The 25,807-nt window shown below is 44.4% G+C and overlaps 1 protein-coding gene across 1 annotated transcript in view; it reads left to right on the top strand.

The window, feature by feature from the left end:
- The first annotated feature begins 800 nt into the window (after positions 1–800).
- The window catches only part of LOC147618758 (cyclase-associated protein 1-like), an 80,768-nt gene continuing 55,761 nt past the window's right edge, over positions 801–25,807 (top strand). Inside the window, exons 1-5 of the mRNA XM_086773799.1 lie at positions 801–1,235; positions 22,767–22,935; positions 23,019–23,083; positions 23,189–23,525; positions 23,601–23,766. Coding sequence (XP_086629925.1) covers positions 912–1,235; positions 22,767–22,935; positions 23,019–23,083; positions 23,189–23,525; positions 23,601–23,766 — 1,061 coding nt within the window. The 5' untranslated portion in view covers positions 801–911. The remainder of the gene's footprint in view (positions 1,236–22,766; positions 22,936–23,018; positions 23,084–23,188; positions 23,526–23,600; positions 23,767–25,807) is intronic.

The following is a 25,807-nucleotide window of genomic DNA, read 5'->3' on the forward strand; positions in this document are numbered from 1 at the left end:
AAGAACAATACACTGATCTCAAGGGCTAACAATGGCAAGTGTAGCATTCGATCCACAAAAGATTCGAACTCATGGACTCGTCTACACAACTCTTTCTCGAATCGCATGCACAAACAATCTATTCTTGCTCAATAGAGTGCAAAAAGGACACATCAAAGTTGATAGCATTGTGCTCAGAGAAATAGCACGTTTGCAAACCACATCATGCATTCAAGTGATCAATCAACCAACAACAATCCATGGATCAGCATTAGACCACATCTGGACAAACACCAACATAAAAACAACCATCTCAGGAACAAACTATTGCTGTTGGTCTAACCACTGGTCAACTTACATTCTCATTCCAAAGGACTAGAATCACGATCCTTAATAACCAAACTCCTCTTCAAAAGTACCAAAGAGAACATAAATAGAGAAATCCAAATAGACCAACAAACTACCTTTCAGAGTCCTTCAAGGTTCTTTTATTTTTCACAATGCTTTTTTACTTTTGCGACGTATGCTATGCATATGGACTTAGACATCATGTAGGTATTCTCTAGGTTTGCACATGCAAGAACGGACTTGGATATCATAAGCTCCAACCAATTTTTTTGCCTTTTCTCATTATGGTTTTCATATGGGTATGCATTATGGGCTTGAGTGTACCTTTGTGCTTGCCTTTATCTTTTTTTTTAAACCAATAATTATATATACTTATAAAGATTACCACACTTTCTTTGGTACACCTGTGGCAAAAAAAACTTTGAAATACATTTGCAAACCGGAATATTCCTTTCAAACTTTGGAGAGAGAGTTATCCGATTAATACAGGATAATCAGAATTCCCTGTACGACGAGAACCTTCATCTTCGTCTCGTCTTCTTTATATTGCAAGAGTGTGCGTGTCTTATGCGAGCTCTGCAGCTATGGATCTGCAGGCTTCTCTGAGCTCCATTGTGCAGCGTCTGGAGGCTGCCGTAGCTCGCCTCGAATTCCTCGGAGGCTCATCGGTGACAACATCCTCCCGTGCCCTTTCGGCGAGTTCCGTCGATACGTCCGTCACTGCGGAATCGTCTGCTTTGTCCGTAGACGCGTCCGTGGTCGCTTTCGATTCGCTTACCGATTCCGGCGTTGGCCGAGTGCTGGCTGCGGCGCAGAAGATCGGTGGCCAGGTACTTCAAGGATCGCAGCTCTTAAAGGAGGCCTTTGCTGTGGAGCGCGGGATCGTTTTAGCAATCTCTCAGTGCAAGGTTGGCCTCATCTCGTAACTCTCATATCTCAATTCTGGTTGTTGGTTTGCAGATTTTCTGTTGCTATTTGAGGTTCGATTCATTTGAAAAAGATCTCACTTTGTGTTTTTGAGGTTCGATCCATTTGAAAAAGATCTCACTTTGTGTTTTTAACGCTCTCTGTGCTAGAATTAAGGTTTCTCTAGCTGTCACTACCATTGGGTTTCATTGGCTAGAGTTTTCCATCTTCATGTTGTTGCAATGCCTGCAATTTGCTTGTTGATCTAGTTCGATATCTCATTTTGCATCAAATCGTTGCTTGCCTGTCTTTGCCCCTGTTAGAGTTTTGTTACCTGTCATTAGGGTTCCGTTTTTTGGTCAATAGTTAACTGGCATGGGGAATGCCGATTCATAGAGTTGAGCTAAGCATAATCCAAGGACTCAGTGTCATCTCAAGTTTTAACCTCATTCTCAGCAATAGATTTCACAGAGCAAAGGGCAAGAAATTAAACAATTCAGGATCTAATAATCTATCTATCCTCGCTCTTGGCAATATCTATCTTGTTGTAACGGAGGTCCAATATACCCTACGATTGTGTCATGGTAGTGTCTAAGCAAAATCGTATCCTGAGCTGAATACCCGTCAAGCATCGGTTTGTTCTAAGGCACCTATTGTCGTTACTGGAGGTCTTTTGTTTTTCTAAGGCAGCTATTTTATTTATTTGAGGTATTTTCTTTTCAAGGCACTTAGAATTAACCTCTTATAGGGTGTATTTATATGTGCTCATGGGTATGGGGATACCTAGGACCACCCAAAAGTTTGTCTGTAGTTGCTCCTTTTCAAGTTGTGTTTTGGAAGCTTGTAGTAGCCATGATGGAGATGTAAGTAAGTCTAGGGATTTCATTGAACAAAGTTAACCCCAAAGTGATGAATGTCACAAGCCTTTGACTTTCAGACTTGTGGTGCATGTGTGACCTAGGTATGTCTACAGATCATATGGGTGGTGCCCATTTGGAGTCCAATTACATAATATGATGGCTTCAGCATGCATGTGGATGGGCCTCCTGTTTTGTTGAGGCCGCACACCCCTCCATTCCTCTCCACTGTGTTCTCCTCTCAGGTTTTGTTTTGCTCTTCAATTGGTAGTGTTCTTTGGTCTTTGGTTTTTCCCCTTCGCAGGAACTCCATGGCAGTTGCTCCACCTTCCTTTACCAAGATCGTCCTTTGAAGCAAATGTTTAGCTCTTGCCTACCAATGTGGCCTCTTTGGAAGCCTCCTCTTTGGTATATGCAAACTCGTCGGCCATGGGGCTAGGGGCTCGATTTGAGACCAACACTTCTCAACTACCACCTAGTGTACAACCACAACCCACTCTTGCACAACCCCAACCTCTTGTTCTGACTGCGGAGCAACTACTTGCTCAAGAGGTCGCATGATTGCAGCATGACCACAAGCTCCAAATGGAGCAACTTCAAATCTAATTGGATATCACCCTCAAGTCTAGTCTTTAGAGAATCCGATTGGAAGAGTAGACATGTCGAATGATCTTGGAGGCTAATCTTTAATAAGCAGAAGAAACCAACAAAGGGACCAACAACAGGCGGAAGAGAAGTGGCAAAGAGAAGTAAGATGAAGACAAGCAGAGCATGAGGACCTCTTGAAGAACCGCCTTTCTGGAAAAGCTCACCTTTAGTAACTATGATGGTAAACTAGACCTCTCTGCATTCGTGGATTCACCAATTTGAAGGATAAAATTGCACTGGCTAACTGTCACCGCACTTGCGATGCCATTGTGTGGTGCCGGCTCTGGTCTCAAGCCCACACCAAGGGTGGTGTGCCCACGTGTGAGTGGGACTAGTTTTAGTCGACTTGAAAATGACAATCCTTACGGCCACACTACCTTCAAAGACTTGATGATGTGTTTTGTGGCTTGCTTCAGAATGTGCCGCATGTCATCGAGTTTGCCAATAATATTAAGGTCACTCACTTGGCCCTACAGTTACAGTTTCTTGTATGGGCATGAATCTAGGGTGTATAGATGTTTGAGCCCACTTCATTTGACCATGCAATCTCGCTTGCACAAAATGCGCAATAGCGGGAAGCCCAAGACCACCCAAGCCCACCCTCCCAAGGCGGAGAATATTGAGAATAACGGGTAGACCTCGGGAAAGGACAATCAGCTGAAGCTAACACTTCCATCACTACCACACCCGCATCCAAACTTACCCTTGGTGAGGAAGGTGCCGATGAGAAAGTCACAAAAGGCATAACAGGTGGATACTTAATATAAGTAGAAAGGGCATAACATTAGTGCGAAAACCCTTGTTTCTAGTGCCATATATGTAGCATGCAAGAGGTTGATTATCGTAACGCACAACAAAGCCTTCTATAAACAAGTGAGTCTGTGTAATTCCACTTTGAGAGAGAGTAGAAGAGAGAGAGAAAGCAGATGAGAGTCGACACAGTATTGGGTTCCAATTTACCCACTGAAAGCCCCCCCCCCCCCCCCCCCCCCCCCGCCGCAAGCAGTGTGTGGGAGAAGGAAGAATTAGGGTTAGGTTAATTCATGTGTGGGAGACATACACAGAGAAACAACAAGGGAGAGAGAGAGAGTTGTGGGGATAAGTCAACTCATGAGGCATGAGTGTGTGACTCCCCTATCACACATGTATATTGCACTAGTACACATAGTGCACTTAGTACTTTTAATGTACTAAGTGTACTATGTACTATAACTTATGGGCTTGTACACACTATAAGGGTGGGCATAACGCCTTTACCCCAACAACCTCCCACTTAAAGGCAAAGTGCCCTTAAATGAAGGAAAAGAAAAAATCAGCATGTACATGATAATATACAAGGCCATATCAAGGCTGAAACTGGCCTCATCCAATGCCCATCAAGTGTTTGCAATGAGCAAACCGCTCCGGAGGCAAACTCTTTGTCAACAGAGCAGCCGGGTTGTCATCCGTATGAATCTTAACAAGCTGAATTTGCTTGTTCTCTATCACCTCTCTGATGAAGTGATACTTCACATCCACATGCTTCGTCTTTGCATGAAAAACAGGGTTCTTTGCCAACTGGATGGCACTCTGACTGTCACAATGCAACAATGGAATATCCCCTGTATAGCCCAAATCAACCACTAACCGAGATAGCCATAATGCCTCCTTGCAAGCCTCTGTGGCTGCAATATACTCGGCCTCTGTAGTAGATAAGGCAGTGCACTTCTGCATCCTGGATATCCATGACACAGCACCTCCTGTGAATGTAAATACATAACCGGTAGTAGACTTCCGGTTATCTGGATGACCGGCATAATCCGAATCCGTGTAACCATGCACTAATGCATCCTGTTTGCCAAAGCAAATGCACAAATCCTGTGTGCCCTTCAGGTATCTCATGACACCTTTCACTGCTTCCCAATGCTTCTTGCCAGGGTTGGCCATGTATCTAGAAACCACTCCCACTGCAAATGCAATGTCCGGCCTAGTAGCAACCATGGCATACATGAGACTGCCACAAGCTGAAGCATACGGAATCTTGGCCATATCAGCCCTGTCTCTATCTGACTGTGGGCTGTCCATAGCACTGAGTTTCACATATGGAGGCAAAGGAGTACTAGTCTTCTTCCCCCCCGTCCATATTGAACCTCTGCAAGACTTTGCCAATGTATTCCTTCTGAGACAAATACAACACATGCTGATTTCTGTCCCGAAGTATCCGCATACCCAAAATGTGATTTGCATCACCCAAATCCTTCATATCAAAGGTTTGATGCAGCCTTTGCTTCAAGGTATCCATCTCCTTACGAGATTTCCCGGCAATCAACATATCATCAACATACAAGATGAGGATCAATAGACTGCCATCCAAAGCTTTCTTGGTGTACAAGCAGTGATCTATGTCACTTCTCCTGAATTTCTGGGATTTCATGAATGTATCAAATTTATGATACCATTCCCTTGGTGCCTGTTTGAGCCCATAAAGACTCTTTTTCAGCTTGCATACAAGCTTCTCCTTTCCACTCACTGCATAACCCTCTGGCTGCTGCATATATATCTCCTCATGGAGATCACCGTGAAGAAAAGCAGTCTTCACATCCATCTGAATCAAGTCCAGATCATCATGAGCAACCAAAGCCAGTACAGCTCTAAGTGTGGTCATTTTGACCACTGGAGAGAAGATCTCATCAAAGTCAACACCATATTCCTGCTTGAAGCCCTTAGCCACTAACCTGGCTTTGTATCTTGGCTTTGCATCTGGTGCAACTTTGAGCCTGTATACCCACTTGCATGGCAAAACCTTCTTGCCTGCAGGCAAATGCACCAACTTCCAAGTTCCATTTTTATGCAGAGAATCCATCTCTGACTTCATGGCACGCTCCCAAAGAGCCTTATCTGCCCTCTGTAAAGCCTCTTTATAACATGAGGGCTCCCCACAGTCAGTGAGCATCAAGTAGTCAACCCCTGGAACAAACCTGTCAGGGGCTCTGGAGGGTCTAGTGGACCTCCGTACCCAATGACCATCATTTGCAGGTTGCTGTCCAGCCTGCATATCACCGATTGGTGGCTCCTGTTCCATGCCATAAGGCTGAAAAATCATGCCCGGTATCTCCTCTAACTGTGGTATATCCATAGGGATATCTTCTGCCATCTCTGGCTGTCCATTTGGACCATTTTCAGCACCATTTAAGGGCTGGTTTTCTTGCTGTAATGGCTGATTTACAGCCCTTTGTTGTTGTCCATGATGTCCATCATCATCAAAGATGACTCTGCCAGGCTCCTGTTGCCTTGCAGGCTCCTTATACATGCATGTTTCATAAAAAATGACATCATTGCTGCGTATGATCTTTCTATTCACGGGATCCCAAAGTCTATACCCCATTTCACCTCTGTCACCATATCCTAGGAATATGCATTTGTGAGACTTAGGATCAAGTTTGGTGCGCATTTCCCTGCGTATGTGCACGTACGCAACGCAACCAAACACTCTCAAGTGCTTGTATGAGACGGAGGCTTCCCTGTCCATACTTCCTCTGGCACTTTCCCACCAAGCCTCGTGTTAGGTGACGTGTTTATAAGGTGAACGGCTGTCATAACAGCTTCAGCCCAAAAACCATGAGGTAATGCAGCATGTGACAACATAGAACGGACCTTCTCCTGAATGGTCCTGTTCATCCTCTCTGCTGTCCCGTTCTATGGAGGATCATAAGGAGTAGAGAGCTCCCTCTTGATGCCTTTAGCATCACAAAAGTCCTGAAACTGTTTGGACATATACTCTCCACCATTGTCGGAACGCAAAGCCTTCAGTGTTTTGCCAGTTTGATTCTCAACTAGAGCAACAAACTTCTGAAACACTGAGAATGTATCACTCTTCAAACGAAGAGGATAGACCCACACCTTGCGTGTGGCATCATCAATAAAAGACACAAAGTATTTTGCCCCTCCCAAAGAAAGCTGAGGCATCTCACATACATCTGTATGCACAAGCTCTAACTGAGCATCTTTCTGTCCAAGAGCTTTCTTGTGGGGGCACTGTAGTTGCCTACCATATATACAATGCTCACAAAACTGAAAACTTGAAAACTTTAGAGAAGGCAAGTAACCCAAACGAGACAATTGCTCCATTCCTTTGACACTCATGTGTTCCAACCGGCTATGCCACATAGAAATTTCCGGCAGCTCGGTTGCATTTACATTAGCATGGTGACAAACACCTGCATGCATGAAATAAAGAGTGTCCACCTTAGAGCCTCTGGCAACAACCAGTGAGCCCTTACTAATTTTCCACTTTCCACTACCAAATGTGGTAACATAATCAGCATCATCAAGCTGTCCAGTAGAAAGCAGATTCTTCTTGATCTCAGGCACATGCCTGACATCATGGAGCATAAGCTGTGAGCCATCTGAAAACACAAGCCTCACATCACCTCTGCCAAGAATCTTGCATGCATGGTTATCACCCAAATAAACCACTCCTTCATTGCCAGCAGTATACCTGACAAACAAGTCTGTGCAACCTGTGACATGAAAGGAGGCACCTGAATCAATGATCCATGAGTGCATACCATGACCACCTGTAAGAAGTGAATGGGCATCAAGTGAAGAAGTAAATAGGACCTCATCCTCACTGCCACCTGCATGTGACACATTGATTTCTTCAATCTTGACTCCACTTTTGCCCTTTGGCTTTACATCTTTGGCTTCATCTTTCCTCTTTGTCTTTGCCTTTTCCCTTTTCCTTTTGATCATTTTTCCATTTGTAGCATTGCTTTTTAATGTGTCCCTTCTTGCCACAATAATGGCATTCCAAATCCTTTTTGGAGCGAGACTTGCTCCTTCCCCGTTCTTGGCTTTTTCCCCTTTGCTGGGATCTCCCACGTGCATTCATTGCATTGGACTTTCCAACAGAGTTGTTTTTCCTGTTCATCTCTTCTTGAAGAAGAGCACCCTCAACATCTGCATATGACAGCATAGCATTCGAATTGCTAGTGGCTGTCCTGAATGTGTTCCAACTCTCTGGCAAAGTGCATAACAGAAAAGTGGCTTTGAACTCATCGTCCATTGCCAACTTTTGATTAATGACCTGGCTGACAATACCATTAAACTCATTTAGATGGGCTGTCATAGACGCCCCTTCCTTCATCTGAAGACCTATGAGTTTCTTCAACCAATACACTTTGCTTGAGGGACTTTGTTGGGCATACAAGTCCTGCAATCTCTGCCACATTCCCCAAGCTGTCTTCTCTTCACGAATGCTGAAAAGTAAAGAGTCTGACACAGACAACATGATAGTAGATCTTGCCAGCTCATCCATATCTTCCCACTCTTCAGCAGTAAGAGAAGCGGGCATTACACCCCTTTCTTTGATAGGCTTGTGTTGCTTTTTCTGGAGCAACACATTGTAGCACTGGGTTTGCCAAATATCATAGTTATGCGAGCCTTCAAGCTTCTTGATGTGAAGCAATGAAGAGCTCTCACCTGTGGTTGCCATAGCAATATGCAACCTGTCAATGCCTGACTCCCTGCAAAAATGTGCAAACACTGCACCAAAAGCACACAAAGTGCTCACAGTTTTTCTCCCAAGCTTTATCTCCCACTGCGGAAGCAAGAATGCAACTTTTCTCCCACTGTTTGTGATGAAATCACCAAAATCTGGTTGCTGCAGATTTTGGACAGCACCTTAAATGTGCTCTGTTACCCTTCCAAAGTACTGTACAGCAGTACCAAGTGCTCACCAATGATGTACCAAACCTGTACCGGCAAGTACAGCAGCTGAAATTGAACCTTTTGGTCACTCAAAACAGTGTACAGCCATGCCAAAACTTGCACAAAGCTGTGCCAAATCTGTACCAGCAGGTACAATAGCAATAAATGCTCTCCTGGCTGTCCAAATGAGTGAAAATCAGACTTTTACAGTCCTGTACACTGCATACAACAGTCCCGAACAGAAATTGGGCAAAAGCCCCTTGACTGCAAGCTGATTTTTGAGGATTCAAGGCATAAATGTCTTGCTTGCTGCTTTGCCAAGCTCAACAAGCATACGAACTTGAAAAGCCCCTTGATTTAAGATCAATTTCTGATCATACATGGTACATTGACGCACATGAAGGCATCGAGAGTGTTCACGATGCTTCCCCCTGGCCACATATACATCAAATACATGAAAGCCCTTTGATTTACAGGCACATTGAGTGCTTGTAAGGCATCAACACATTATCCACAGCATCAAATGCGATTGCCTGCATGCAAATCAACCAAATCGGCACAAAAGCCCCTTGATTTGCACTGCAATTTGTTGCAATTTGCTGCAATTTTGCCCAAATGTGCGATTTCTCACATCATACAGCATGTATGAGTGCTTAATTGCACAATTACATCAAAAGCCCCAAATTTCGACATCCAATTTCCTGCAAATTAATCCTGATTGTGACCAATGTCCTGCAAATTGATCCTGATTGTGACCAATGTCACCCAAATTTGCCAATTTTGCTCAAAATTGAGCAATTCGACACCTGTATCTGCCCAATTGTTGATTGTACTTGCTCAATTGCAAATCCCAAAAAAAATTGAGGAAGATACCTTGTAATTTCTGATTTTTCTTCAATTTGCAGGCTGAATTTTGATTGCAGATGCTGTTGCAGGAGAGGGGGGCAATTCTTGCTGATGTTGCTGTAGAAAGAGTGCTGCACGATGATGATGCTGCTGCTCGTCAGGCTTCTACAGTCGTATTGAAAACGTAGGAGGTGCTTATGCGCTAGGCGTAAAGCCACGAGGCGTGTAATCTTCACGTCGGGTTCACCAACGCCTTCGCCTGTTCCGCCTGGCTGCTGCAGGCGTAAAGCCACGAGGCGTGCTTTCGTAGCCAGCTATCCTATGCTGTCAATCGACGCCTAGGTGTGTTACATCGTCGCCTGTGTTTCCGCCTGGTAGCAACACGTCGCCAGTCCACGCTCACCGCACCTAGTAGCGAGTTGAACGCCCAGGTATGTTTTCGCCGCCTTCGCCCAACCTCCGCCTAGTGTCAGTGCTACATCGCCTAGCGCCAGCCTTGTGGACCAGCCGATGCTTCTTCGCTCGCCTTGTGGATGAGACGGATTTGCCTTCGCCTGGCCAGCGCTACACGGGACGAGTCGCTCACGTAGCCACTTGTGACCAAGCGTCTGCTGTAGGCGATAGCTTGGGGGCTAAGCTGCTGCGCCTGCCTGTGGTGTGCTTACGTTCGGCTGTGGTAGCCTTCGCTTCACGCAGACAGCCAAGCGTTCAACACTCACACACAGAGAAAAAATCAGCGCTTGAACCTTCTTCTCCTCTACAGCAAATTCGACACCACCAGCCTCTACAGCAAATTCGACACCACCAGTTGGAAGTTTAGGCTCTGATACCAGTTGTGTGGGAGAAGGAAGAATTAGGGTTAGGTTAATTCATGTGTGGGAGACATACACAGAGAAACAACAAGGGAGAGAGAGAGTTGTGGGGATAAGTCAACTCATGAGGCATGAGTGTGTGACTCCCCTATCACACATGTATATTGCACTAGTACACAGTGTGCACTTAGTACCTTTAATGTACTAAGTGTACTATGTACTATAACTTATGGGCTTGTACACACTATAAGGGTGGGCATAACGCCTTTACCCCAACAAGCAGGAGTATTTGCTTATATTGATCTTTGGAGAACTTACAATGAGTATGAAGGATGACTGGGGACTGCTGCCAGACGCAAGGACGATGTAGACCCAACGCAGGCTGATCCAGATGCTGTCCAAGCTCCTTTGAATGGCACTTCAATGACCACTATGCTGGCTGAATGCTGAAGATGCCCTTTGTGGAGACCTAGAAATGCTTGGAACTGCCCCTGACTTGTGCTGAATTTGCTGAATACGTGAATGATTTATTGGGAAATGAAGCGCTTGCATTTATATGCCTCCAAGCTGCTGGTCAGCCAGCATAAGGCTGTCGCCAGTTGCTTTTGGACATTTATTAGCATTAAATTCTATATAAAATGCTTTGCTTATTAAAAATTCTACGTTTAATTCCAACCGACTGAAAGGGCTTCCCGACCACCTGTTGAGCCAGACTTTATGCTGGCTGACTGAGAACTCCTACTGGCCCACTGTAGCTATGGAGCTTCAGATGCTGTCGGCTGAGTCCTAGTCATGGCGAGGTGTTGCTACTGCAACTCTACAGCTATGGCTAGACTTCTACATGCACTATCTGATAGATTCTCCAAGTGGGTTAAGAGGACTGACACTTGAGTGGCCTCTAAGGCTCAGCGACGACTGACCTATGTAGCTCGTGCTTGACAAAGACTGTCCTTGGAACTGCTCCTGACTTGTGCTGAATTTGCTGAATACGTGAATGATTTATTGGGAAATGAAGCGCTTGCATTTATATGCCTCCAAGCTGTTGGTCAGCCAGCATAAGGCTGTCGCCAGCTGCTTTTGGACATTTATTAGCATTAAATTCTATATAAAATGCTTTGCTTATTAAAAATTCTACGTTTAATTCCAACCGACTGAAAGGGCTTCCCGACCACCTGTTGAGCCAGACTTTATGTTGGCTGACTGAGAACTCCTACTGGCCCACTGTAGCTATGGAGCTTCAGATGCTGTCGGTTGAGTCCTAGTCATGGCGAGGTGTTGCTATTGCAACTCTATAGCTATGGCTAGACTTCTACATGCACTATCTGATAGATTCCCCAAGTGGGTTAAGAGGACTGACACTTGACTGGCCTCTAAGGCTCAGTGAGACTGACCTATGTAGCTCGTGCTTGACTGTCCCTGGACTGAGGGCTCACAATGGGGCCACGGCATACTACAAAATATTCCCAAAAAAGGTAATTCCTAGTGATGAATGGCGCACTGATGTAGAGCCAGTGTGTCACATAGCACTCCAGTGCAGGGTGCATGTGACATTCCCTCCTGCTTAGCTTGGCGGCAGGTTCATTGCTTCCAAGTAGTCCACTAGGAGCTGGGGATACTCGGGGAAGAACTCTTCGTCGAGCCATACTGCTTCATGGGTACCTCGGTCTCAAAACTTCATGTAGAATTGTCTGTCTTCAACCGGATCCATGCTTCCACTTGCGGAGGAGAATCTGTTCAGGTTCAGTTACTTTGGCTTCATCTACTACGTTTGGTTGTTGCTCATCTATAATGTAATATCCTGCAAAGCTGGACCAATATAGGGCTTCAACCAAGAAACATGGAAAACATTATGAATAGTCCAACTATCAGGAAGCTTAAGCTTCATAGCGACAACATTGATCTTTGTCATGATAGGAAAGGGTCCAAAGTTGCGAAAGGATAATTTTGGACAATGTTTGCCCACTTGCTTCATAATCTGAAGATATACCCAGTCCCCTTCTTTAAAGTTGACATCTCTTCTTGATTTGTTGGCTTGCCTGCTGCATGCTTCTTGTGCTTTGGCAAGGTGCTCTTTGACAGACTCAATTATCTCTGAAAATGTTTCTGTGGTTTTGTTGGCCTCCAAGGAAGGTGATACCATTCTTGTCATTACTAACGAGAAACGGTGACCAAACGCTGCGTCATATGGAGTTCGACCAATGCTAGATGAATGAGTGTCGTTGAGGATGGCGTGAACCAAAGGAAGATAATGCTCCCACTTTGACTCCTTGTCATGGCAATACGATTTGAGAAGATCAAAAGGCAGCTGATTGTATATTTTTGTTTGGCCGTCTGTTTGTGGATGGAATGCACTGGACAGATGCAACTTGGTCCCAAAGTTATCAAACAATGCTCTCCAAAAATTTGAAGTAAACTTGGGATCCCTGTCTGATGTTATTGTCCTTGGCAAACCTCTGATGGGGTACAAGAGGTGGATGAACAGGTGAGCGATGTCTTCAGTTGTGGCCGTTTGCTTCCATGGGATCAACATGCAGAATTTACTAAATTGGTCCACAATGGTCATGCACTGTGTGTTCTGAGATCCAAATGCAGCGGGAAGAGGTCCAACAAAGTCCATACTGATATCCTGGAAAGGACCGTCTGGAACTGGCAAAGGTTGAAGTAACCCTGCCTGTTTTGTACAAGGTACCTTCACGTTCTGGCATATTTGACATTCTTGGACATACTGAGAGACATCCCGTCTCATCTTTGGTCAATAGAACGATCGCTCAAGTTTCTCCAGTGTAGTGTTGATACCACGATGCTCTCAATGAGAGAATCATGAGCATCATGGAGAAGTGCCTGTCGCTTTTCCTTGAGAATGCACAGCCGGTTCTTGTAAAATAACCAGCCATAATGAATGGTGTAGTGACCTGGTTCTGACTGCAGGGCCAATCTAAATCGAGTCCCGAATTCCAAAGAATCCTTGTATTGTGCCTTTATACTATTGAGATCTTTTCCTTGTATTTTAAGCACAGTGGTGGACTCTTGCAAATTTTGAATTGTGCCTTTTCGACTGAGAGCATCGGCAACGGGGTTATTTGAGCTAGGGATGTATTCAATCATACCTCCAAACTATTGGAAGATCTGACTCCCATATAGTCTATCTGTCACTCCATTGGGCACTAGGCATGGTCTGTAACCATTTCAGTGCCTGGTGATCTGTCTTAACGGTAACCTCTCTCCTGTAAAGGAAGTGTTTCTAATGTTTAAGTGCTGTCATCATCCCCAATAACTCCTTGTTATACAGTGTACACATAATAATTCTTTTTTGCATCATTTAATTTTCGGCTGTAATAAGCCACTGGGCGTTCTTCCTGCTGGAGGACACCTACAGCTAAATTGCTGGCATTGGTGATTACCTCGAAAGGATCATCCCAATGCCAATTGGAGGACTGGAGACTCAGAGGCCACTTTTTTCATTGCATGAAATGCTTGGAGTGCTTTGCCTGTGACGAACACCTTTTGATGACACGTCTTCACGCCCTTGAGTAGATCAGTGAGAGGAGCTGTAAGGTCGGAAAATTTGTCCATATGGGTACTATATGCTTGGTAGAGACCCACAAAAGACCGGATCTCTTGCACATTCTTGGGAACATCCCATTCAAGAATTGCCCTTACCTTTTCAGGGCTAATCTCGTCAGAACTGGTGACTTATCCCAGATAATGGATTTCTTCTACTTCAAATTCACTCTTTTTTGCATTGATGTAGAGCGCATTGTCTCGCAAAAGTGGCAAGATCTTTTCGACATCCTTCACATGTTGCTTTGTAGTAGGTAGAAAAAATGAGTACATCATCTAAAAAGATGAACACACACTCCACAAATATGCGAGACATCAAGGTGCATTGGTGAGACTGAATGGCATCACCACAAACTCCTAATGGCCACGTTCAGTCCTAAAGGCTGTTTTTGGAAAGATCTAAACTTGATGATAGCCACTCTTAAGATCTATCTTGGAAAAGAACTTTGCACCGTTGAGTCGCTCAAGGATATACTCAATCGTGGGCATTGGGAACCTATTCTTCATTGTGAGCTTGTTAAGAGGCCGGTAGTCCACGCATAATTGTGCGGACTTGTCTTTCTTCTCCACAAACAAGATAGGTGCAGCAAAGGGTGAGGATGACGGCGGGATAAATCTAGCTCAGAGCTGGGAAAGCTGATGCTCCAGTTCGCTCTCTAGTGCCTTAGAAAGGGGATAGGGACCTTATTGGGTGGTTTTGTCCCGGGGACCAACTCAATGCGATGATCCTCAAGACAAATGGGTGGGAGCTGCGGTGGAAGATCATCCTTTAGCATGATGTCCTGAAATTGTGCTAGGAGACTATCCAACTTTAGTGTTAATGGGGTTGCTGACTGAATAGCAGACTGTTGGCTACGGACATAAATCAATGCACACTCGGCTCCTTTTCTGATAGCTCGTTGGGCCTCGATGTGTGAAATTAGGGGAAGACCTGGAATGCTCTTATCCCCGCGAATTAGGACAGGCTCAAGAACACCAACAACAATCATGAAAGTGTCCTGCCTCCAATCAGGAATGGGTGCCTACTCTCTAAACCATTGAATGCCGAGAATCATATCACACCCCAAAAAATAGGTGAGACAATGAAGTCTCGTTGAAATGTAGCCTTTTGAACCATGAGTGAGAATTGTTGAGCTTTACGAGAGATGTGTGTGCGAAGACCGGGTGTGAACCCGTCTACATCCAGATGATGGGGTGTGAGAGTACAACTCATCTTTTTAGCCAACGGAGGAGAAATGGCATCTTCAAAGCTGCCCATATCAAAGAGAACAATGAACTGTTGTCCCTTTGCTGTGCCATAAGCATGAATGAGGGCTTTCTTTTGCTCCTCAACCTCGCCCTTGTGCTTATCGTCAAATACCATTGTGGGTATGACGCTTAAGGTAGGCAAGAGTTGGATTGCATTGGCGGTCGATGCGGGAGATGTAGCTGTATTTGTTGTGGTGGCTACCATGGAAGCAGAGGCTTTGGCTACTTGCGCAGCGTGCCACTTGGTATAATCTTTCTTACCATGCCCCATGGTGTGGCATAAGAAACATCTGTTCTCCCCCTTACACCGTGTTTGCTCTTCTGGTTGGAGATATCTACTAGTGATGCCGTTCTTGGCCTTTTCCTTAGGTGTTTTCTTAGGTGGAAAGGTTTTATCCTTCTTACCTCCTGAAGTGCCATGGGATTCTTTCTTATGGTCTTTGCTATTCTGAGCCCCCTTCCCCCCCCCTCCCCCTGAGATGATGACTGTTGGGTTTTGGATGATTGTTGTTGGGATTTGGAGCTAGTCTGGGGTTGCTTGGGCTTACCTCCGTTTAGCATCATTTCCTGATTCTGAACAAGAGTGAGAGTCCTGTCATAAGTTTGTGGCTCAAAGTTACTTCCAACAAACCTAATATTCGTATCTAGACTTCTAATGAATTATTTCAATTTATCCTCCTCGAATATACCTAACTGTTTTTTTTTTTGGGAAAAACGATCCTTCTATTAGTTAATGAGAAAACGCCATAAGGCTACAAAGCTCACCTCACAAGGAGGGATAAAAAACACACAGTGAACACCTGAGCTCCACCCCCGTGGCTGGCCGCTCTCTGGGGGGGGCTACCTAGTAGTACATGTGGGAGGTGAGAAAAGCCAAACTGGAGGCCTATAGTGCCAAGTGACATCCTCGCCCCTCGCGATGAGGAAAGGGCCAGGCCTCCAAGTGCGGAGGAAAGCCTTGCGGCGACCTCTCATGCGATCCGAGTCGCCCTGAAGTTTCCCCCAGTGTCCTCTCAAGGTGTGAATGATGTCCACCCAGAGGGCTTGTATGACCTCCGCCGGTGGAGTCGCCTGGCGGTCAATGGCCTCCCTGCATCGGGCTCTCCATATGTGCCAAGCCGTCATGCTGCTGATCATCTCCCATCTGTGCCCGTCCCCTTCCTGGGAGACTGCCGAAGAGAAGTCTGGCGTCGGAACCACCGCCATCGCCCTGTCAGAGACCTGGATGGTCGCACTGCCAGGGACGTCCTCATATCCAAGGGCTGGGCCGCTATCCGTGGCCCAAGCCACCGCACCCCACGTCACCATCATCTCACCTGGCGAGCCTGCAAAAACCATCCTGAGAGCGCGTTGCCAGACCTACTGTGCCTGTGGGCAATCCCATAAGCAGTGCCGCTGCGACTCCTGTGCATGGCCGCACCGAGGGCAGGACGCTGGGTGTCTGCCAAAAGCTAGCCAGGCCCCCACAGCCAGTCCTCTATGCGCTGTAAGCCAGAGAAAAAGCGTCACCTTCTGGGGCCGGAAACTGGCTCAAAGGCGCTGCCAGAAGTCCCTAAGAAAGGCAGGGGAGAGCCCCTGTCGCCGCCAATGCTCGGCCACACCGCCGGGGTGCCCGATATCCTGTGCCTCACAGCGAGCTTCTCTGGCTAGCTGGTCTTTGTGCCGTTGTTGCTTCATGAGAAGAAATAAAATTTTCAACTGCGAGAGCTCTTTGGGTTTTTCTACTGCCTCTTTAGCTTTTTCAGCTATTACTTTGGCTTTTTTAGCCTCTTCTTTAGCTTTTTTTTCTTGTGCCGCTTCTTCTTCTTTGGCTTCAATTTGATGCCTTAGCAACTTGTTTTGCTCCAAGAGCAATATGAGGAAATCTTCATTGCTTGGCGGAAGCGTTTCTATAGGCTGTGTGTCTTCCCTGTAGAACTCTTCAATATCTTCCTTGTAGCTTGGTGATGATGTCTCTCCAAACATTGTGGAGGCTTGGGTTGTTTTCTTGACTGCAGTTTTACCATCCACGGAATGCTCTCACTTTAGGGTAGCCAAGTTGGGTTACAACCTGCAGCTCTAATACCAATGCAGCATGCAAGAGGTTGATCGTCGTAACGCACAACAAAGCCTTCTTTAAACCCGTGAGTGTAACTCGTGGCAGGGGACTAGGGCCTTTTGACACACTTGTTGATACCATCAATGCATATTAAAACACTTAAACATGGCCACAGCCTTAACACATATCCATCATCACTTTGCATAAAACATAAAAGCTGGACAAAACATCCACAAATGCTGAAAATGGAGCTTGCACACGTGACACCGCATAGAGGCCGGAATGGGCCGACCCTCCCCCCTTGGAGTATTTTATTACCCAAGGAGAATAATATCATGTACAAGCTTTGAGGGCCTTACTCTCCCCACGGGAGATGCCGGATTATCCATATACAAATGCCATAACACAGCCCAACACGAGGCAACCAAGCCGGAACATAGGCTGTAGAAATGCCGAGCCAACAATATAATCCATATACCTCCGTGTGGGTACTGATTCTTCCCCAAAAACCACGGGTCTTCATGCAATAGAAAGGGTACAGCAAGTACAACTCTCCATTCAGCCGGTACAGCCGGTATAGTGGCTGGTACAGCAGGTACGATGGCTGGTACAACCGGTACGGTGGCTGGTACAGCAGGTACGGCAAGTACAGAAGCTGGTACAGCCGGTACAATGGGTGGTACAGCAAGTACAGAAGCTGGTACAGCCAGTACAAGGGCTGGTACAGCAGGTACAAGGGCTGGTACAGCTGGTACGGTGGCTGGTACAGCTGGTACAGCAAGTACAGAAGCTGGTACAGCCGGTACAATGGGTGGTACAGATTATTAAGACCTAAGTAACATTAGCATCACTAAGACATACCATTAAGCATTACCAAGGCATCCTTATGACATAAACATCATTAAGGTAACACATTAACATCTTTAGAGCATAAGCTTTGAGACATATTGTTAACCATCATTAAGCTACAACATTTGTTGATTCATGTAGCATATTTTTGAAAAGCTGTGATGAATCACTTAAACATGGTTTCAAAGAAGATTGTCCCTCAAGCCACATGAAGAATATGCCAAAGAAGGGGAGTGTTTTCAATGTGGAAACAAGGGACATATGGTTGCAAATTGTCCTATAAAGCCAAAGCAAGAAGCTAGAGAGATCAGAAGATCACCAAATTGACATCATGCTAGGAAGTTTGACGAGTGGTTTGCAGTGGTGCTTAGCCCATTGCATGTTTCAACATATAAAGCCGTGGAATCTTTGTGGACCAAAGCTGAAACAGAACACTTTTGAAGCATTGAGACTTTATGCTAGCAAAGGATCAGTATTGGTTATTCTAGATCTTTTTGTGGTTAAACATGATGAGATTGTATTGGAGCAGTCTTGAATCAAGAAGGCCATGCTATGGCCTATGAATGTCAAAGACAATAAGGAAGCAGATGCATTATCTCGGAGACGCTTGAAGCATGCGGTTTCTTTGGGCTACCATATGGACTTCACCTTGACGAAGGATCTTTATGCTATCAAAAAGGATTTCAAACATGTGTTGGAACATATTGCAAAATCGAGATTTGGTGACTTCTTATGTCATCAAGAAGAGTTTTCTTATGATGCAAACCCAGGATATGTACGACACAAGGAATTGAGGCCAAGTAATGGAAGAATGCCATGCCCCTCCCTACATGGGGCATAGAGACACCTTGACTACACTTCAAGCTTTGGAGAGCTACCTTTTATTGGCCTAGTATGAGAAAGACATTGAGTTTTATGATTTGAGAATGTTTGGTTTGTCAGAAGGTCACGTTTGATCGACAAACACGAGTAGGACTATTGCACTCATTAAATGTTCTATGGGAGAGTATTGTTATGGATTGGATTGCCAAAGTCAGGGAATGATGGTACCAGGTATATGGATCTTTTTCACGATACCAAGAAGATCAACCAAGTATGTCATTGGTTGGACCTTTCAGATCATTGGAGGATATATAATGCCTTCCATGATAGTTTATGGAAACCATGTACAGGGTTACCCCTAGAGGAGCTTGTATTTAAGGATCCATCAGGGATGGAAAAGCCAGAATAGATTGTGTTTCATTCTGTGAGAAAAAGAGGAAAGACAGAGGTCAGAAAGTTTCTCTTGGACTTTGCAAGCGGGCGGTCATTGTGACCGGATGGCCCAGATGACTATTGGATTTCGCAGTCGGGTGGTCATTGCGACTAGATGGCCCAGATGACTGTATTGGATTTCACAGTCGGACAGTTATTGCGACCAGATGGCCCACACGACTGTATTGGATTTCGCAGTCGAGCGGACATTGTGACTAAATGGCCCATATGACTATATTAGATCTCATAGTCGGGCGGTCAATAGATGGCCCAGATGACTATGGAAGAACTCTCGGGCGGTTCTTGTGACCAGATGGCCTTGAGGATAGTTTGAGCGGTTTCCTCGGGAACTAGATGGCTCAGCACGGTTTCGATGAAACCAGACAGGACAATCCATGAACAGGAGGATCATTACTTGTGCCCTGCAAGACAATCCATGAACAGGAGGATCATTACTTGTGCCCTGCATACTAATGTATGTTTGAATTTTTTTGACTTTGTGTGCTGTTTTCGATGTGGACAATGCTTGGATTTATGACATGTGATAGTCTCCTGGGCTTTGTCTGGAATACCCAATAGATGCGAATGATGCATGCTTGTTTGTTGACTAGCTTGTGTCTAGTTTTTGCAAAAGGTAGATATGCATTTATTATATCTAACTCATGTGATAGGCCATGAAGATGTACCATCAAGATTAAAGATATTGGTCAAAGAAAAGGCATTGAGATGTTGCTAGATGAGCAGATGACACCACAGATATTGGGAAAGACCAGATGCACAAGCTCACTAGATGGGGCTAGTACCTTGAAACATATGGATGTACTTGATGTACCTTGAAACATATGCATGTGCTTGATGTACCTTGAAACATATGGATGTACTTGATGTACCAGAAATATATTAATATACTAGGGACATATTGATGTACTTGGAAGATATGGACATGCTTAGAACACTTGCGGTCCGCAGTTGAGGACAACTGCGATGTAAGAGGGAGGGAATGTAACTATTTGGCCCTCTGAGCTCTTTTTCACATGATGGAACTCTTTCTCGGACACATGGACAGGTTGGTGGACACATGGGAACATGGTTCTTAAAACTGGCATAGGAAAAAGCACTAGCCTTGGTCAAAAAGCAAGAGAAAGCAAAAAGTCAAGTGTTTTAACCAAGAGTTGAGAGCATCATTGGAAAGAGGACATTGAACTAGATTAGAAGGCTAAAATCCGCTTTTTCAAAAAGCAACTCCAAGGCCAAAAAGCAAGGCCCTAAAGCTAGAAAAGCAAAACAAGAACTTTTGACTAAAGTTGAGTAATATTTTACTATTAAAAAGACCAAGAGCAAAGTAAAAGGCAAAAGCAAAGCAAAAGCATCAGTTTTTGGTGAAAAGCAAGGCTTTCCCAAGTATAAAAGAAGCATGAGCCTCTCTTGAGCATCAAGTTGAAGAAGAACCTCTTCATCACGTTGCCATCTTTGTTGAAGCTTGGAGATCATCTTCTTCATCATCATCTATGAACCAAATCATGGGTTTTTTATCGTTGCCCGCTGATTTCAGAGCGCCTCCATCAATTGTAGTGCCACGCCATTATCTTCCGTACGATTGTACGAATCCGTACAGATTGTAAAGACGGAAAATTTTAAAGATCCTAAAACTGCTCCAAAACCCTAAAAACTGTTTTTTGGAGGTTTTTATCACCCAAAAACCATTAAAACAGGTTTTATATAAGTTTTCTTGCGAGAAAGAGCTTTTCCATGGTTTTCTTCGTGGACAAGGCTATAGGAGTTGTGGAGATTACTCATGGGATGAGCGAGTGTTTCTTGGACTTGGACTTGGACTTGGACTTGGACATAGAGCTTGGACATGGAGAACTTGGGCATAGAGCTTGGACATGGAACACGAAGTTTGGACATAAACATGGAGAACTTGGACATAAAGCTTGGGCATGAAGCTTGGACATAAACATGGAACCTGGACATATAGCTTGGGCATGAAGCTTGGACATAAACATGGAGAACTTGGACATAAAACTTGGGCATGAAGCTTGGACATGAACATGGAGAACTTGGACATATAGCTTGGGCATGAAGCTTGGACATGAACATGGAACTTGGACTTGGATTTGGATCTAGACTTGAATTTGGATCCGAACTTGGATTTGGACTTGGATCTGGACTTAGACTTGGATTTGGATCTGAACTTGGATTTGGACTTAGACTTGATTTGGACTTGGTTTTGGATTTTGATTTGGACTTGGAACTTGGACTTGGATTCATTGGATTTGGATTTGGATATTGGATCTGGTACTAGTCCGGTGAGAGATACTTGTGGGTCATCCCCGTGGTGTGCTTGGCATCAGAGATGTTGTGTCTTGACATCGACATTGACTTGGATATCCTACAGCGGCATATCTGTTTGTTTTGTATTCATTGATTGTATTGATCCTGGTCAGCATGCTCGTGGATTGTTCTTGAATAAATTCTTGAAAGGGGTCGGGGCTTGTTCGCCGCTCAATGTGGTGTATTGTGCAAGATCCGTATTCCCTTCTCTCTCTCTCTCTCTCTCTCCCCTCTCTCTATATCTTTATCTCTTGGACACGTGGTTGAGTTTGTCATTGCATGCCTCGCTGGGCTTACATATGAGTTTAATTTTGTATTTGAAAACTCTCAGCTGGAACCTTTTCTTGTACATGAATATATAGTAGGTTTAGGCCTACTTGTAGTGAGCTTGCATTTTTTGTTCCGTTGCTCTTTCTCTCTTTTCTCTGATAAACTCTTGCTCACTTAGAACAAGCATACCACAAAGCGGGGCCAAAACTACTTGTAGTGTGCTTGTGTTCTTTGTTCTGCTGCTCTTTCTCTCTTCTCTTCTCTCTGATAAATGCTTGCTCACTTTTTTGTTCCGCCGCTCTTTCTCTCCTCTCTTTGATAAACTCTTGCTCACTTAGCACAAGTATCCACAAAGCGAGGCCAAAACAGACTTCAGCCATTTCCATTTCGAAACTGGAAGTTTACATATTTCAATTGTTTCTGCTTTTCTGTTTCAGTTGTTTCCCACACCCAACATTAGGTTCAGGTTAGGTCAATTTACTTGTTTTCAAGTTTCTTATTTCCTTGTCTCCTTTCCTCTCATCTCTTTTCCATTTCCTTTCTTGTCCCTTCCCTTCCCTTCCTTTTTCTCTCTCTTATCTCCTCCTTCCCTCTCCATTGCTTGCATCCTTCTTGCTGAAATGACATTTTCTGATGTGCTGCATTTTAACATGCTGTTTTCGTTTTTGTTTTGCAAATTTGTTTCCTTTTCCGGTTTCCTGAAGTATGCTCTGTCTTGCTCAGCTCCTCTGGAGAGGTTCTGATAATGCTAGTTTGCTGAAACAATTGTGGCAAATGGATGCAAATGCAAGACATCTTTGTTTTGGCTCCTTTTTGTCTGCTACATTCCCAGTATTGGCATTGCTTTTTGAGTCACTGCTCATGTAATGATTATCTTTCTTTGCTTTGACGAGTCCCACATCTGGCTTCATACCTCTTGCCCATCTAGCCCTAGCCCACTATGTATACATGTATCCAATGTGAGACTATTAATTGGATTCTAGTTTGGAGGCAAACATCTTTCATCCTTAGAATTTATTGTTTCACATATGGTTTATGATAAGGGTACCCTTTTTTGCACAGAGGACTTAAGTATTAATGAGTGACGTAATGACCAGGTGGCTGCTTGTTCTTCTGTTGTTTGTGTAGCAACCAGATGCTACTGAATTGCAAAAACTGCTCAAGCCACTTGGGGATGTACTCACCAAAGGGTCAGCATTGGCAGATGGCAAAAGAACGGATGCATACAATCATTTGAAAGTTATTGCAGAAAGCCTGTCAGCCCTTACATGGGTTGCTTTCACTGGAAAAGACTGTGGTATGTTTGTTCCCCAAGCCATTATATAACATCTATCTATCATTCTTGTTCAACTATTGGGGGACTTGTTGCATGGGTTTTAGGAATGAGTTTTCCTGCTACACATGTGGAAGAGTCTTGGCAATCAGCTGAATTCTACAACAATAAGGCGAGTATGTCAAATATACTTGGCATTTCTGACTGAAAAAAGTTACATATGCCCGAGTTTTATTTTGGGATGGATATATATAAACAGATGGATATATATAAACAGGTTCTTGTTGAGTATCGGAACAAGGATGCGAACCATGTGGAGTGGGCCAGGTCTATGAAGGAGCTATATTTGCCAGGTTTGAGAGATTATACAAAAAAGTTCCATGTAACAGGACCAGCATGGAATTCAAAAGGTGTTGGCTGCAGTGAGTTTTTGGCATGTAGTACCATGTCAGCACTTGGGCCTGCTGGTAGGGCTCCTCCACCTCCCCCACCAGGGGCTCCTCCGCCCCCGCCACCGATGGGTGCTCCTCCTTCAGCAGATCTCTCTGGGGGTTCAAGACAAGGAATGAATGCTGTTTTTAAAGAAATCAGCAAAGGAGATGGAGTAACTTCAGGTGTTTGAGATATCAGATGACGAATGTATGTGTTTTTTCTCTCTGGATTCTGGGTAAAATATATGAATGTTGCAGGACTGCGAAAGGTTACTGCTGACATGAAGACAAAAAATTGCACTGACAAGACGGGAACTGTTCCAGCTGCTGCCAGCTCAAAGGGAGCCAATGATGGCAACACTGCTGCAGGTGCTGCTGGTGTTAAAGTGGCGCCTCCTAAATTGGAGTTGCAGATGGATCGCAAGTGAGCATTCATTTCAAATCACTTATGGGTTTTCTGATTCCCAAATTTTTTGTTGGCAGAGAAGTGAAGTCATTAAGTATCATACTTTTATGGAACATTAATGTCAACCAAAGTGATTTTTTTTTTGGTAGTATCATATTCTTCTAATGGAACAACAACATAAAGGAATCACAAATCTTACGAAACATACGCATTTATTAAGAGACTGAAAAAGAAAAGTTTTTTGAAATAACCTAAACTTTCCATTTTGGTATACCTTTTAGCCCTGTTAGCATACATGCAGAGTCCTTTTGAATATCTCTGTCCAAGATACGGCCAGGTGGTTGATATTTGTAGTACCACTAGGGTTGTGAATGTGTTTTTTTAAAGATAAAATAGTTACTTACATTATTTTAGAAGGAAAAAAATGGCTTCATACAAACGGCCAATACGTGTCGGACATAAGTAACAAAGTAACCATAGCAAAAAGCTGAAATCACGGGGACCACAGCTACCTAAAACTCCCTACATGTTCCGCAACTACTTCCCAAAGCAGTAGTATACTGCACTCTAATTGCCAATTCATACAATGAAGAGGAACTTACATACACTCCGAGAAAAAATGTGCTAAAGAGGAAAAAAGTGCCGTGGCCCATTATTAGTGCACGTCCACACATCACTATCAGCTACACCATTCTGCTGTGGTGTATAAGGCACAGTACATTGGTGTTTGATGCCCTTTTGAAGCATATAATGCATTTGACATGTATTCTCCATCTCTATTTGAGCGCAGTGTTTGGACTTTACATCCATACATATTTTCAGCCATTGCTACAAAGTGTCGAAAGTATGTAAACACCTCTGCTTTTGCTTTTAAGGGGTAAACCCAAGCAAACTTGGAGTAGTCATCAATGAATGTGACCAAATAAAGATGCCCCCCTATGGATGGTCTCCGCATTGGACCACATACATGATTGTGTATGAGCTATAATTTACTTTCAGCTCTAACAGCTCCATCCTTGGGGAATAGTTTTTGATACATCTTTCCCAAAATACACCCCTCACTTACATGTCTTTTTGGAGACTCAAGAGACGGCATATTATCAACCATATGATGCTTCTGCAAAAGCATCAAACTCCGAAAATTTACATGCCCAAAACGAGCATGCCATAGCTTTGCATCATGCATAGCAGGAGTGTGGGCAACCACTGTATTTGCATCATAAGTACGCTTGTCATAGCTGTCCAGCTTATACAAGCCTTTGTATCATGTTCCAGAAGTGACTATTTCATAACCCTTTGATGGGTCTTTTACCATCCTGTGTCAAGCATAGGAGGTGATCTCTGTAGAAGGCCATCTTCGTCCCTAGTGGACTACTAGGTGAACTCCATGTCCTCTGAGTATCCAGTCTGACAATGTCTTACTAGGATCCCAGATGGGGGCACCATATAGTAGTGTAGGTGTAACTAGAGTATCAAATAGCCAAAGCTTCGTTCTCGGCTCTTGAAACTGTATCTGTGAGCATTGCCTCTCTAGCGAGCCAAGGGCTGCATATCCCCTCATCAATCGAGCTTCGGCCGCCTTCCGCATCGAGAACTGAGGTCTAGCAAAAGTGATCCCAAGGTATACATATGAGGTAACATACTCCAGAGGCCTCCACTGTATGTAAATTGTACTGCAAATCTACTTATCCACTGTGAGGAGGTGTTAAAGATCATGACCTTAGTCTTTCCAAGGTTCACAGTGAGGTCCCGGTCCTTGCAAAAGGCCCATAATGCATCCAAATGCCTTTGCAGCCCCTTTGGTGAATAAGAAATAAGAACAATATCATCTGCATACAAGAAGATCGGTATCAGGACTCCTGCCAAATTTGCTCCTGGTCCTCCCTGTCTGTCTATGTAATCCGAGATCTTGTCAATGTATAGACCAAATAGAGTAGGAGACAAGGGGCAGCCTTGCTTCACCCCGATAGTGTTGTGTATGATCTCTGAGTCACCTCCTGGAGCCCATACTTTGCCTATCACTGACTCATAGAGTGTAATGATCCCCCAAAGCATCTCC

The sequence above is a fragment of the Cibotium barometz genome, chromosome 34 (assembly GCF_041138505.1).
Source record: "Cibotium barometz isolate CiBa-2024 chromosome 34, ASM4113850v1, whole genome shotgun sequence".
Taxonomy (NCBI): Eukaryota; Viridiplantae; Streptophyta; class Polypodiopsida; order Cyatheales; family Cibotiaceae; genus Cibotium; species Cibotium barometz.